General features: G+C 38.0%; 1 protein-coding gene across 12 annotated transcripts in view; it reads right to left on the bottom strand.

Moving 5' to 3' along the window:
* CASK (calcium/calmodulin dependent serine protein kinase) overlaps positions 1–14460 on the bottom strand; it is a 188427-nt gene that overhangs the window by 39728 nt on the left and 134239 nt on the right. For 11 of the 12 annotated variants that reach the window (XM_039729341.1, XM_039729342.1, XM_039729344.1 and 8 more), the window contains one exon: positions 12854–12975. In XM_039729341.1, coding sequence (XP_039585275.1) covers positions 12854–12975 — 122 coding nt within the window. Of the gene's footprint in view, positions 1–7004; positions 7141–12853; positions 12976–14460 lie in introns of those variants that run through there. The other variant, XM_039729353.1, reaches the window with a different exon arrangement.

Genomic DNA, 14460 nt, shown 5'->3' with positions numbered 1-14460 from the left:
ACATTTCAGACAGGCTCTGTATGCTCCCTGTGGTAGAAAACACATTACTTTGTGCAATTAGCTACAATATTTTCATCACAGAAACCCATCCTGTTCACAATGCTGCCTCCTTTCAGCAACCTTGAAAATCTAAGTTCTACAGGGACCATACCAAAGGTGGTTTCTTGTAGAGTAGAATGAACTGGCTCATTCTTCACTGTCCTCTGCAGAAAGCTTTTCCATGCAATAGTAACAGACTTACAGCAGGACAAAATGTGTGCCCTAGTCATGGCTTTCTTTTTGCTGGGAGTTTCTATTTTCCAGAAAATAACTCTGTCCTCTCAGCCCAGGAACCTAACCTCCAAGAATTTCACTCAGCAATAAGCATAAACATATAAATGAAATTTTTTTAATAATTAAAAAAAAGTAAAATGCCACAACATTTGTAACTTTCAGCTTTTCCAGACTTTTGGATACTTTTATGTCAGTCTCATTCCTCAGCATCAACAATTATTCTGCATTTCCTAGAAAGAAAATTGAAACTGACATTTTGTTCTTGACAAGACAAACAATCCAAACTGATGTATTAACAAAACTTGATATAACAATCATACACTGACATTATAGCTAATAAACAGAATATTACTACTTATCAAAAACACAAGTTTTGATTTAAATTTTGCACGCTAGAACACAAAAGCTATGAAGAGAATACCCACAAGTTGAGTTGCAATCAGTTCACCAGCTTTTGCAGATTCAAGACTTTTTGTCTTCTGCCTGTACAAAGGGAGCTCATCTCTTCTGATATTTAAAGCAGACAGCCCAAAGCCTAATCCACAATCAGGCAGTCGAGACAAAACAACAAACTCTTCTCTTCTGACTAGTTTTTCAGATGTGCAGAAATTATTTTTTAACCATTTCCTGTAAGAGGAGTGAGAATACTGTCCCAATGCAACCCCCATTCAATGTCACACTGAAAAATTTAGATATGTCACAAGTAGCAGAAAGTCAGCCTCATCTCCTGGTCTGATCTTGAATGTAATAAAGATGAAATCAGTAACTATTTTATCTACCCAAACCTTGAAGTTTCCATGAGGCAAATGAGAAACTTCTTAAAGCAAGAGCTACTGAACTACTAGAGCAGAGAACCCCCTGATCATTCAACACAAATACACATTTTGTGGAGATCCAGTTGCAATTCAGACCAGATACTGGGCTGCCAACCTCAAATATTAAACCCCCACACTGAAATATCTAAAAATAATCATTACAGTATGTCCTTATATATTTGACTTTCTCAACAGTTTAACCACAGGCAACACAGTGATATTAGAGGGTTGTTTTTTACCACTTCTAGGTTTTTGGACCATCTAAAAAATTCTGCAGCATTTACTAACAAAGCAGGTTTTTGCTTTGTTACCTCCCACAGCTCTCTGTCCTGGCTCTCCATCCACCCCAGAGTTTTTATGTGCTCAGAGACTGAAATAAATTCATTACCCACTAAGTAAGTAATACTCACAAGCAGCAGTATCAAAGAATGGCTAAAATTAAAGGGCCAATTAGATAAATGCTAGAACACTCCTTCTTCTGCCACTTCTGTTTCACATCTCCTTTTCCATGCAAAATATTGTAATGTTCCCATGGGTGCCTCTTTTCCTGGGATTCTAAGCTCTCAAGGAAACACATCCCTGAAGCTAATAACTCCTACTGGAAAACACAGAGTAGCAAGGTCACAACAGAGGCTTTATCTTCAACTTTGTTTAAAGACATTTTACTCTTTCCAACCCTCTGTTCTCCACTGTTAAGGACTGTGCATGAAGTTCATTTTTGCCATTTCAGCATCAGAGAGCTAACACTTGCTTCCCAGCATAATTCCACAGAACATGATACAGTTCCATCCTGTATCAAAGTCTAAAGCATCTTTCAGACTGTACTTTGTGCCTGCTAGAGCATTTCAGGCTACAGCCCTCCACAGCTTCAAATCTTTTTCTGTGATACACTCGCTGTAGAAGAGGAGCATAATCAACATCTGCATGCCAGTTCCTCACCCAGTGAAATGCTGAGCAATGCAAACAAAATTAATTCAACAAAAGGGTTCAGGAAGCAGTTTATCAGCCAAAATCAAGATTCCCTGACAGAGTGTTCACAGAAGACAGTCTGTGAACAGAAGAAGTAGAACATTAATTTTGTCTGAGCAAGTGTTTGTATCTGTCATGCCCCAAAACTGGCAGCTGCCAACACTGCAGCTTGTTACTGGAAGCACTCAGACTTTCAGTAACCCTGACAAGGGTTATGCAAATTTGAAATACTCAATTCCCCTGTGCATATTCCCATTCAAGCAATACATGAAAAATCTTTCCTGTAAAAAAATGTTGCAGTAGCAATTGGACCCTCAATTTCAATTTTAAGTTTGATCATTCAACAAGACAGAAAAACGTACTCTTCAAATTTTAGAGGAACTTTTATCTGCAAAAAGCAAGCCAACTGTACCTTGTTTTCAGAAGTCATTTATATTCCTACATATTCATAATGTGTCTTTTAGAACACAGTGACACTTGGAGCTACCTGTATCAGAAACAAACAAAAAACCAGATTTTCTTACACCTTTACCTACTACATATAAGAGAAAATTATGCCAGCTAAACTCAGTCAGCCCTATGCCATTTCAGCTTTTACTTGAAGCTGCTTTCTTTATTTTTTGGATCATTCCTCATCTGGGCTTCTTCACTCATTTTGTTATAAACCAAAATGTAACTGGAGGTTACATGTAATGTTTTTGGAGGTAAGAATAGAGGAGAGAAGCTCAATTGGGCAGAACCATTTTTCTCTGAGCATTAGTTCAGTTCCCACTGCATGTGACTGGCAAACAAGTGTGCTGTAGGGAGTGAGAATGACAAACTTCACTGCACAAACCCTGAAATCCTGGCACACCAATGAAGCTAAATGCCAACTGGAGATTGTTTAATATGCATTAACAGGTTGTTAATGACCACATTTCTGAGGCACAGAAGGTAATACCTGGTTCTTAGGAGTCAGTGCCTTGCTATGGGAGAAGGAGATACATGAACTTATCTACTTCAAGAACTGATAGAATAAAATTCTTGACCCTGCAGTGTGTTTTACAGACAACAAACTGCCTGTCAGACAGGCAGAGTTGCCAGAACAGCATCTCAGTAAAACACAAATGATGAAGGTTTATTTTATTGGGGAAGAACATAAATGACAGGTGAGAGATAAGGTTCCCTTTAGTCAAGGTGGAACCCTGAAATGATTTTAGGCTCCTTTGAGAAGGAAAACCCATCCCCCAGCCACAGCTAAAGACTGTGCATGTATTGTCTTTGTAGTGATCCAAAGGGTAAAAAGGATCCCAGAAAGAAATCCTCTTCATTGCCTTCACAGGGTCTGCCAGTGGCAATGTGGTGACACGAGAGCTGTAAGGAAAGCACACAGCCCTTCTCCTGTGTCATCAGCAGGGAGAGATGCCCTGTGGCATTAGACATTACCAGTCAATATTTTATCAAGAATATCTTCCACTGACATAATTTGTATGCTTGGAAACATGAGGGGAACCAGAAGGTTCAGGTGAAGAACACTGAAAAGGTTTTTGCTCCTGTTATGTAGCTAAGTGTTGGCATATTTGTTGTTCATCTTTTGATCAAAACCTTAAAAAGGGAAAATATATCCAAGCTTAAATTCTCTCAAAAGTTTATAATGCTGTAGCAAAACTGCAGGCAGTCATGAACTGTGTGGAAATCACACAAGTTCAGTCTGAAACAAAGACTACACAAATCCCTGCAGCTCCACACACTGATACAGTGAAAAACAGATTCAAGGACACATTTCTGCTTACATTGGTTCAGACCCCACAGATATTCAGTAATATCTGACTTGCATATTTTATTTCTTTCCAAGGGTTGAAGTTTCTACCTTCAGTGTACATGAGCTACAAAAACAACGTTAGCTCTGTTGTAGAACATATTCCTTTTTAGCAGAGATTATCAAGTGCTACGCATTTACTCTGTAAAATCAAAGCCTTAACACATCAGAGGCAAAAGAGCCAAAGAAAGGACTATATCTGTACAAAATAAACTCCAGGGTGTGTGCATTTCTTCCCCCACAACTGACTTTTTGAATTGTGCCTCTGGATTTGCTTCAGTTACAAAAATATTTTTATTTATTTTTTTTATTTCAAGTTGTCTCACAGAAGTACTGATAACGAATGGTTACGCTACTCCTCAAAATCACAGCAGACATTATTTTCTTCTATTTAATTTCAGGTCTCCCTAAATGCCTCATTCATGTATGATGAGCCCAGACTCTGGTGTCTGACAGCATTTTATTTCCTTACAAAGTAGGACTCTAACCTAGTAATTTGTCTCCTATTTTAAGGAAAACCGTATTAATAGTCATCATAAAAATGTTATTGACTGCAGAAGCTGCAGTTCTCCACAAGTGACAGCAGATGTTGAAGACATGCCAGACAGGACACAGACGTAACCAGACTTTATTCTATTCACACTGCAAATGTTTTAACATCTTTTGCAAAGATGAAATATGCCAAATTAGGATGAGATAAAGGTACTGATTTGCACATGCCAGTACCAACAAAACCAGCACAGCAGTTGGAAAACCAATACAATAAAATTCAAAGGTCCCATTAAAAAAAAATAAAACGCTCTCACTCTGGAATGTACCAGTAGTAGTGCTGGGAAAAACTTGGGCTTAGAACATTACTTATCAAGGTACTCTGATATATTACTGACTTGAAGGACACAAAAATCCCATTATTTCAACAACAGAGTCATTTTTTACTGCATTGGATATAACTGAAGCTGATCTTAACAAAACCAAGGCAAAGCACATTTTAGAGATGACACCATGCAGCTGATTAGATAAAAGTGAATGTAAAAGACATTGAGGTGGTGGTGGGACTTTAGATAAAGGCACTGGTAAAAGTTCTGGAACAGATGTCTAAACAGGGGGAGCAGAGAACTTGGGGTGTTTAGTCTGGAGAAAAGGAGGCTCAGAGGAGAGAGACCTTATCACTCTTTACAATTCACTCAGAGGAGAAGCAAGCTGGGGGTTGATCTCCTCTCCCAAGTAACAAGGAATAGGTCAAGAGCAAATAGCCTTAAGTTGTACTAGGGAAGGTTTTAGATTAGGTATAAGGGAAAATTTTCACCAAAACTACTGTCAAGCTCTGGAACAGGCTGCCTGGTGAAGGGGTGCACTTGGCAGTGCTGGGTTTACAGCTGGACTTGATGGCCTAAAATAATTTTTCCATCCTCAATGATTCAATAAGCACCAGGAAAAAAGACTCGCTCAGTACAGAAGGGCTTTTTGGAGAGGTTTGTTCCATGGAAAACACCTTGTTACACCCCACAGAATAAGCTTTGCTCCTGTCTTTCCTCAACCTTTCAATATGGACTAATAACCAAAAACAGGAACTAACAGAGTTGGGTTAGGCCTGAATGGGCTTCATTCCCAAACCTGTTGGCCAAAGTACCTTGTCAGGGTTGGATCATCACCCTGAAGAGAAAATGCTAATGACCACAAACCTCATTCCAGGGAGATACAGAACCCATAAAACCAGTTAAATCCACAATAACTATGAAGAACACAGCTCCTCCTCTGCTTTGTGATGTGGAGCACACCTTGCACCAGGAGGTGCTAATGCTGGGATTCACAACTATTTTTGTTTCTCCCTATTCACATGAATTTTCTGCAAGAATATTCTGAGAAGAAAAATACACTGCAATGAGATCACCAGCACCTAGAACAGTCAACATGCCCAGCCAAGTACCTGAAGGACTGGAAGAAGGAGGCAGAGAGGACTGACTGAATTCAGAGACAGAGGCAGAGCTCACTGGGCTGTTTATACATTGCCTTTGGGTTTTTTGAATGCAAACTAAGTGCAGACTGAAGTATCACTCCAAAGTTCAGCTCCCAGCACTAAGAAGCTGAAGCATTATTAAAGATTTGCAGCCCAGGTGCTGCAGCATTTCTTTATTTTTGTCCTTTCTCAGAGCAGATCCCAAGCTCTAGAAGAAATAATAAACCTAAGAATCTGAAGGTATATAAGGAAAAAACCCCAAACACAACAGGTAGGCCTTATGGTTAAAAAGAAACTTGAACTACACACAATGCAAGAAGTGAAGAAAATTTAGAAAGTTAAATATGAAATTGATTCTCTTTATCCCAAGACAATATCAGTGAAGTTAATTAAATATTCCACAAGTGTCAGGAATACAATGCTACTGTTCTTTGATGTATCAGGGCCCAGTAACTTAAAAACAGACTGAAATAATGGGAATTTTTAGTTCCACATAAAAAAGAAGTCTGTGGATTTTGGAGTAAGAGATGTTGGTGCACACAGACACAATGACACACACACCTTGTACACAGGGGACATGACATCAGGCCAAGAAGAATGGACTAAGTACTAAAATTCCCATTTAAAGTGCATTATCAAGCTGAATTTCCCTTGAGGATTCACCAGATCAGTATCAAGCTTATAAATACTCAAAATGAGAGAATATTAGTTAAAAAGAAAACAGGTTAAGCATAACAAAGTAACTCTCACAGCGTCATGAAAACTGAGCCAGAATTTTGCACTGTTGATAAGTGGCAGATACATAAATTTCTCAAAAATTACTCTCAATTAATATAAAAGTAACTGTTGGCTCATATTTGTATTAGCCTTGGGTTTAGGAGACCCACTCAACTATCAGTATTACATACTATAAAAATGTGGAACAACACTTTCTGCACTAAAGACTAAATATAAAATAAATCCCCCATTTAATTTGTAAGGCAGAGGAACAGGAAGAACAAGAAAACAGTGAGAGGATGCTGAGTGGCAAAGTGATCCACCTATCCCAGCAGCAGAGAAAATGAAATGCAAAGGTATGATGGAAGATGAAAATGGAAAGCATTTTAGAGAATGATTATGAAATAATGCAGAAGGAATTCCAGGACAGCCTCTGCTTTTTGTGTTCTTTCAGACAGAGCTTCCAGAAAGTTACCTTTTGGAGAACAGAAGCACTGCACTGATCCAGCCCACCTGCAGAAGGAATTCTCCACAGTTCTCCCTAAGGCTTGGCCATTGTTCTGTCTCCACTGCTTGGGACAGGAGTTCCCACTGCAGTGTGGGACAGTCCCTCCCACTCCTGGGGCTGAGCACGCTGCCTCTGCTCTGGGATAAAAGCCAGATTTGATTCCCCAAATAGCAAGGTGCCTTCCTGCCAACATAGTTTCTTCTGGCTCTTTTGGTTTTTTTTAACAAATATTTTCCGTAAGTTTTTGTCTTACAATGATATGAAATAAAGGACAATTAAAAATATAAAAACAATGTGTTTTAAAAATGATAAAGTATTATTTCACTTAAGCATAACGTGTTCTGAGGGATTTTAAGCAAGATATCCGTAACACACTTTGTGATCTGTTTTTGCAAAAGAGAAGCATTCAGGTTTCACAATATGTTCCCCCTATAAGTGTTAACAAAATCAGTATTCAAGAGGTTAAGGACCAATGTGCATCCAAAAAAACTCTAACCACACTATGTGATTCACATATAAAGTAATTTTCATTCAAATCAAAACACAGTAAAACTGTGAAAATATTTAAGCTTTTTATACACATCTGCTAGTTTTATTTTCTATATCATATGATAAATAATCCACCAGTCTGTTCATTATTTAAAATAAAAGAAAAAAAGGAAATGAAAGCAACCTGAAGAGAAAACTCAAAATATTTTTTGCTTTCCCCACTCCCTTTTTAAAAATTATAAAGTATACATTATAATTGTTAAAGAATATACTTTGCTCAAAAAAGAGCAGATCAGGCATAAATGCATAGAGAGTTAGAAACACTGTCAAGCAGAGAACTATAGTATCAGCCATGCCTGGACACTGCTGAATAACTGCAACTTTTACAAAAGACATTGAAATTTACTGTGCCAACATCCAGACTGGGAGGATAAACAGAACAAACCAAAATAAACCCAGCAGAAAGCTTTAGCCAACCATGTAAGAAGCTAAACTGAGGTTCCAACAACATTTCATTTTAGCAAAAGAGAAAATATGTTTCCTTAAAAGTCTGGACTTCAGGAGCAAATCTGTTTGGATGACAAAGTTCAAAAGAAATCCTAAGGAAACTCTGAAGTGTGCACAGATGCAGGTTCCTGTGAAACACTGCCATGAGCAGCAAAGGATAACAGACACAGAAGTGAGATTCTCTTGAGAAATCAGCATGCCATAAATATATGCACTGTGAATATAAATTAAACTTGAAAAAGAAATAAGTGGCTGCACACATTGATATGATATAAATGTCCAGAGCAAAATTTATTTAACCTCATTTAGTTAAAACCATACGTGTGTAATGTGTTAAGCCAGTAAAAAGTAAAATAAACTTTCTTCAAAGCTTGTAACATTTCTATCACAGAAATAACAACACTTACCTCAACGATTCCATCTATGAAAATAATGTAACAAACTTTTAAAATTAACAGCCAAGAGACATCAGCCTAGAGAACTATCTCTGCCTTGGGACAGACAGATGCAGACAAAGCCAGCAGAGAGGCCCCAGTCACACAAAAGCTGATATTGTTCTCCTGCTGGGTGAAAATCTCACTTGTAAATTGAGGGACATCTGCATTCAGAGTCAGTCCAGGCAGGGCCCTGCAGAGGTGACCAAAGCACTCCACCCCACTGCAGAATGATTGCTCTGATCTCCTTCAGAGAGCAGCAGCTCCTGGCTTCCATCCGAGCAGAACTCCTTTGGTACACTGATAGAGGTGAAACATCATGGGTAAAACTCTCCCCCACTAAGCACAGCCTTGAAGCCCACTAGACTTTGCAAAACAAATAATAATTGAAGTAAAAGACCTCCAAAATTATTAACCTCTTCACAATTCTTTCCAACTCCTTTATCAGTACTATTGACACAGGACAGCAATGTCTCCCAGGATGGTTTTCAGGAAAGTCAATAAAAAAGGATTTAATTCAATCATTTGATAAGGCTTCTAAAAATCTGTCAATTCTAAAAATCTGTCCATGGTAATAAAAAACTGCTTTCACTACTTAAATTTAACTCTGTTTTTCTATAAAGTTATTTATATACTGTACTGCATTCTTTATCATCTAAATTGGATACTGGAATGAAACAGTCTATAAAGCTTTATATAGTCATAAACCCAGACATTTCTAAGTGACACAGTGAAATGTCCTACAGCATTCACCAAAATTTTGATCTTCACATCTTTAACAGAGCAAGAAAAAAGAAAAATCCATAAAAACCAAAGTTACTCTTTTACTGAAAAAAAATCAATTATTAAACAATAATTTTTTAGGCAGTGAATATTTCTATACGGTTGTTTCTAGAAGGGCCTTTTCTTTACTCTCTGCAGTAAATACAATTAAGTTTTAATAATGAAATTTGAAACTTCTGTGCAGGAAAAAACCCACTCAACACAAATAATAGGATTCTATAAAATGATGGAAAAAGCACACAATGGAACTATTCAATAAACAACATCAGGATATGCTTCTGTATTGCAGAATGTGGCTGAGAGTGATTAACTACTTTCTGAGCAGTTGGCAACTTTTTTCCCCTTGCTTTGAACACCTTTGGCCACCAAGTAAACTGAAAGGGAGCCTTAAGACAGTTACCTAAACAAATTAATCAAATAAAAACAATGAATAGGATGATCCCTTCTGTGGCCTTCAGAGGTGCCTGTCCTCATTAACACCCAAGCTAATGAATTACTGAGAAAGAAGATTTCTATATTGTAATCGGAAAAAAACCCAGCACATGGGTAACCTGCACCCTTAACAAAATGATTGTTCTTTCCTTTTTGGCCTTCAGAAAAAGTTATTTCAGAGGCAAAATAAGGTATTTCAGCAGCAGGCATGATCTACCATCATGTGCTTAATCTAAAAATAAGGATAACTCTTGAGAAAGAGTAGGAACATGAGAACAAATTTAACTGTGGAAAATGGCCACAGAAGAGGAAGAGTTGCTTAATGCAAAGTGACAGCCACAACTTCACAACAGAATAGAAAATTCTCACTTAGTGGGATATAATGGTTTATGGGTTACTTGGTCTGGAGGCTTCAGTAATCTTAAATACTCTGAGGGGAATAAACAGTTTCCCTGACAGAACTTCATCCAAGTACAACTGGTGATTTTTTCTGAGAAAGAAATTGGAATAGTATTGATACAAAACCAGAAATCAATCTCCCACATGCAAGTTACTGACACAAAAAAGCTACCCTTTCAAATAATACTGAAACTTGCTTCAGGCTTTAAAAAATGTATTTCAGGACACTGAACTCTTTCAGAATTTTATTTTGTATTTTTCTAACCAAAGTATCTTTGGGAGGATTCTATCATCTCCCTTCCACGTAGCATTATAAAACAAAAATGCATTTTGATGGCATTTTGTTCTCACAGATATCTTTAGAAGATGCAATTAAATGCACCCTTTTCTGTTTGTAAGAATGACTGTGATGAAGAATGTGAAAATTGTACAAATTCACTGCTGCTCTTCCTTATTTGAAAAGCTACAACAGACCATCACAGCAATAACAGGTCATGAATGAAGTACTGGGAACCTGACTGGTACTGTCAGGAGCAGAAAAAAAGCAAAAGCATTGCAGAAGCATGAGTTAATGTCTGGCAGACCTGTCATCCCAAAAAAACACTGAAACTAAGGCCATGTGGTTTACCAAAGCCCAAGAAGTTATATGATAACAAAATAATGGTTAATAAATATCTACAACCTTTCTGCATGAGTCACACAAGTATTTTGGTTCTTACTACACTCATATTATTCTACTCCTCTCCAGATTTTTTATTTCTTGTTCGCATTAACTGAGCACCTTTCTGTACTGCCACATGCCATATAAAAAGTAATTTAATCATCTGGGACACAAGCTAGGTGAACTTAAATTGGGAAAAAAGATTCATATTTTAATGCAAATTGCAAAGATGAATTGTTGGAGATGCAATTCAGGGAAGTCATGAGCTCCTAGTCCCTTCCTCCTGTGTGCTTCATATAATTTTATCCAATGAGTGTTGACATAAAATGCAGGAACAGTTATCAGAGAACAAAGATTAGAACTGCAGTGCTGTGCCAGGGCAATGCCATCCTCACTTAGCAGCCAGCTCCCCTCTCTGGATGCTGCAGCCCCAGGGGCAGCTGTGCTGTGGGGATGCTCTGCCAGCAGCTTTGTGTTCCCACACAGGCCAGCTCAGAACCCAGCAGCTGGGGCCACTTCCAGACTGGAATCCCTTGAACTTCAAGAATGCACAGAATTCAAGTGACTGATCAAACTGTAATGAGTGTACAAATCATTCACTACATTTTAAAGAGTTTGGACACCAAAGGACCCGTGGCACTGTTTAGATTCAGCTCATGCTCCTGCAAAGCTGCACAGAGGAACCAGAGCTTCAAAGGTTTGCAGAAACTCTCCCAAGTCCCTCCAAACATCATCATCTCCTGCACATCAGACAGCTGGAATGACTCCTACTCCTGTGGCTCTTTCACTGGACACACCTTGTTAGATTTGTGATATTCACTGAGCTGTTCAGTTTAAGACATTGTACTAAAAAGATCATCATCCATGTGATCACACAAGCATTTGGGTTTGATCCAGGAGTGCATATTTTAAATTAATCTCATTATACCCACCTACCATTCTTTTTTTTCCCCACTGTACAGTGTTACCAGAGCACACTTACTCTCTCTACCATTCTTTTTTTTTTTTCCCACTGTACAGTGTTACCAGAGCACACTCACTCTCAACAACATTCAAATAAAAGATGCTGTTCACCTACCAGTTATTCAGCCCACAGGACTGCAGTACAACTGGCATAAAGTAAAAGCTCTCAGAACACACAGAACTGCCAGCCCTGGCTCCTCAGTGCCAGCTGCTTTGCTCTGCACATCTGCCACTGTGTCACAGCACCTGCCAAGGTGCCTCTGTGCATTTGGTTCCATCTGGAGTTTTTTCTCATTGCAAGGTGTAGATTGCTTTAGAAAAAGCTGGCCTTGCCTGAAAAGCAAGTCCTCTGTCTTCAACATGAAGTATCCACAAAGCCCAGAAAAAAAACATCATGGAAAGTATTTTTTCTGCTACTTTTTTTGACTTTTATTTGAGACCTCAGTGCTGTGCAGGTACAAAGCCACTGACAGCATGGTGTGCTTTTGAATTTGTCATTCAGTGAGTGTTTGACTTGGAGTCTTACTCCAGTAAGACACTGCTGCCTTATGGACTAGCAGCTCTCCAGTACCACAGAGAATACAGATTTTAGATGATTGATTCTACATGGCACTCCAGTAAGACACTGCTGCCTTATGGACTAGCAGCTCTCCAGAACCACAGAGAATATAGATTTTAGATGATTGATTCTACAACATATCATGTCCAAGTGTGGAAGAGAAACGAGCATACCTTGTTGCATCACACAAAAAATTTCATACTTATAAGACTCTCCCCAGAACTGGCCTAAGATTAGTAGATTTAATGTTAATAATAATAGAGTATGTACAGTTATAAAGTTGTAATTCACGTTTAAAACAAAAACTAAAATCTGGTCCTTATTAAAAAAAATCTATTCTGATGAATTATTTTAAAGCAAACTTATTAACTAAAACCCTTAATCACTTTTATATTATAAAATACTCTAAATTACAGTCCCAAAAATATATTTTTTGCATAAAGTGCTGGATGATTCTTACGTTCCTCAACTAAAGAAATCAATTTTGGTATCAAACAAAAAAAGGTAATATGCTCAGCATAATACAAAATATTATCCAATGAACAACAGATGCAGGAACACATTCAAATTTTTATCACAGAAAACTTACATCTAATAACGTGTGAAGATGCTGATCCTGGAAAACACTGTGAAGAAAATCTAAGTCTTTTTCACTGCAGTCTGTAAGTGCATGAATTTCTTCCAGGCTGTCCAGCACCTGTGAAACTGCTCCTATGGGGCAACAGACAGGGGAAAAAAAGAGAAAAAAAATCAATAAAGCAAAGGCTCATGGTAAACTGAACTTTGGAAAAAGAAACTTTCAATTCATCTGGTACAATTGGAATGGGAGCTTAAAGGAGCTGGAGTTTTAATAGGAAAACTCACAGAATAAATTCTGCATATATCAGAAGTGCTCACAGATAATGTAATTATACATTAGAAATGGCTTAATGGGAGAGAGGTTAAAACCTGATTTTATTAAGCTCAGTTTTGTTCTCTTTTAGCCTTGCTTTCAACAATGTCTTACAGAGCAACTTGGATTATTGGCCTGTCCTCACCATTCCTACCCCAACCTTCACTTCTCTTTTTGAGCTGCTGGACAATTTCAAATACATACTCCAAAATTCTGAAACATCAGTAGGAATTATTTTGAAATAAAATCTTAGGCATTGGTAAAATCAGGAAGAACCAATGCTTTCACAAATATTTTTTAAATCAGCATCGGCATAAAGGAGGGAAGAGGGAGAAATACCTGACTGCCAAATCCTCTGGGGAACAAAAAAAGCTGTAATGTGTTCTTGTTCTGTTTGTTCTGCTTGCCTGGTTATCTCCTACCCAGCTGTTACCCTGCTTTTTCACCAGGGCATGGTTTTGGGTCACAGGATGATGGGGATGGGTTTTATAAGGCATGGGGGTGAGAGAGAAGTGAGAGCTATGGAGACAAAAAGGAGAAATGGGAGGCATTGTGGAAGGTGCAAGCCCATGAGGAAAAGCTGAACTCTCAGCAGGAGAGGACAAAGAAACACAACACAAATCCACAGTAAACCACCCCACAGTGGTCCTGTGTGAAACAACTTGTTTAAAAATCAGAGTATCAGTGGTGGATTCCACCTGTGTGCTTTACTAGGAATGCCAGCTTTGGCTTATCTCAACATCCACAGGTCATGTCTTCACTTTTTCCACTGTGGTAAAAGCATTTGGTAAGAGGCAGAATATCCAGTGAGAGTCTGCAGCAATGCTGGTGGTCTGGCAGTGAACAACTGAATGCATTTTCATAAATAAATTTATTAATTCTGGATACAGAATTCTAGACATTCTCTATTTCACTAATTTCTCATCAATATGCTTATTCTGTTTACTTATATGTTTGCCTGTGTCTTTTTAACAAGATAGAAAACATCTAAAAAATTGCTGCATTCCTTGAAATTCTATCTTCTATTGCATGAACAATTCTTACCAGCTCTCCTTAACTCAAAGCCTTTTGTACTGCATTTTCAGAATGTAATAAAAACAATATACCAAACTGCCTCTTAACCACAAAAAGAAAAGTTAACATATTTCTCTGAAAATCTTGAAGAAGTGGAATGAACATAACAAAAATACACAAAAACTACTATACAAGACTTGCATGGCTTAGAAGGAGAAATAAATTAAAAATCTAGAAACTCTTGCATCACATTCAGTACAAACCTCAGCCTAGGATTCTCCTCACAGTTC

This window comes from Passer montanus, unplaced genomic scaffold (assembly GCF_014805655.1).
Source record: "Passer montanus isolate IOZ18808 unplaced genomic scaffold, ASM1480565v1 scaffold69, whole genome shotgun sequence".
Classification (NCBI taxonomy): Eukaryota; Metazoa; Chordata; class Aves; order Passeriformes; family Passeridae; genus Passer; species Passer montanus.
Note: the sequence above shows the minus strand (reverse complement) of the source record. Positions and strands in the feature narration are given on the sequence as shown.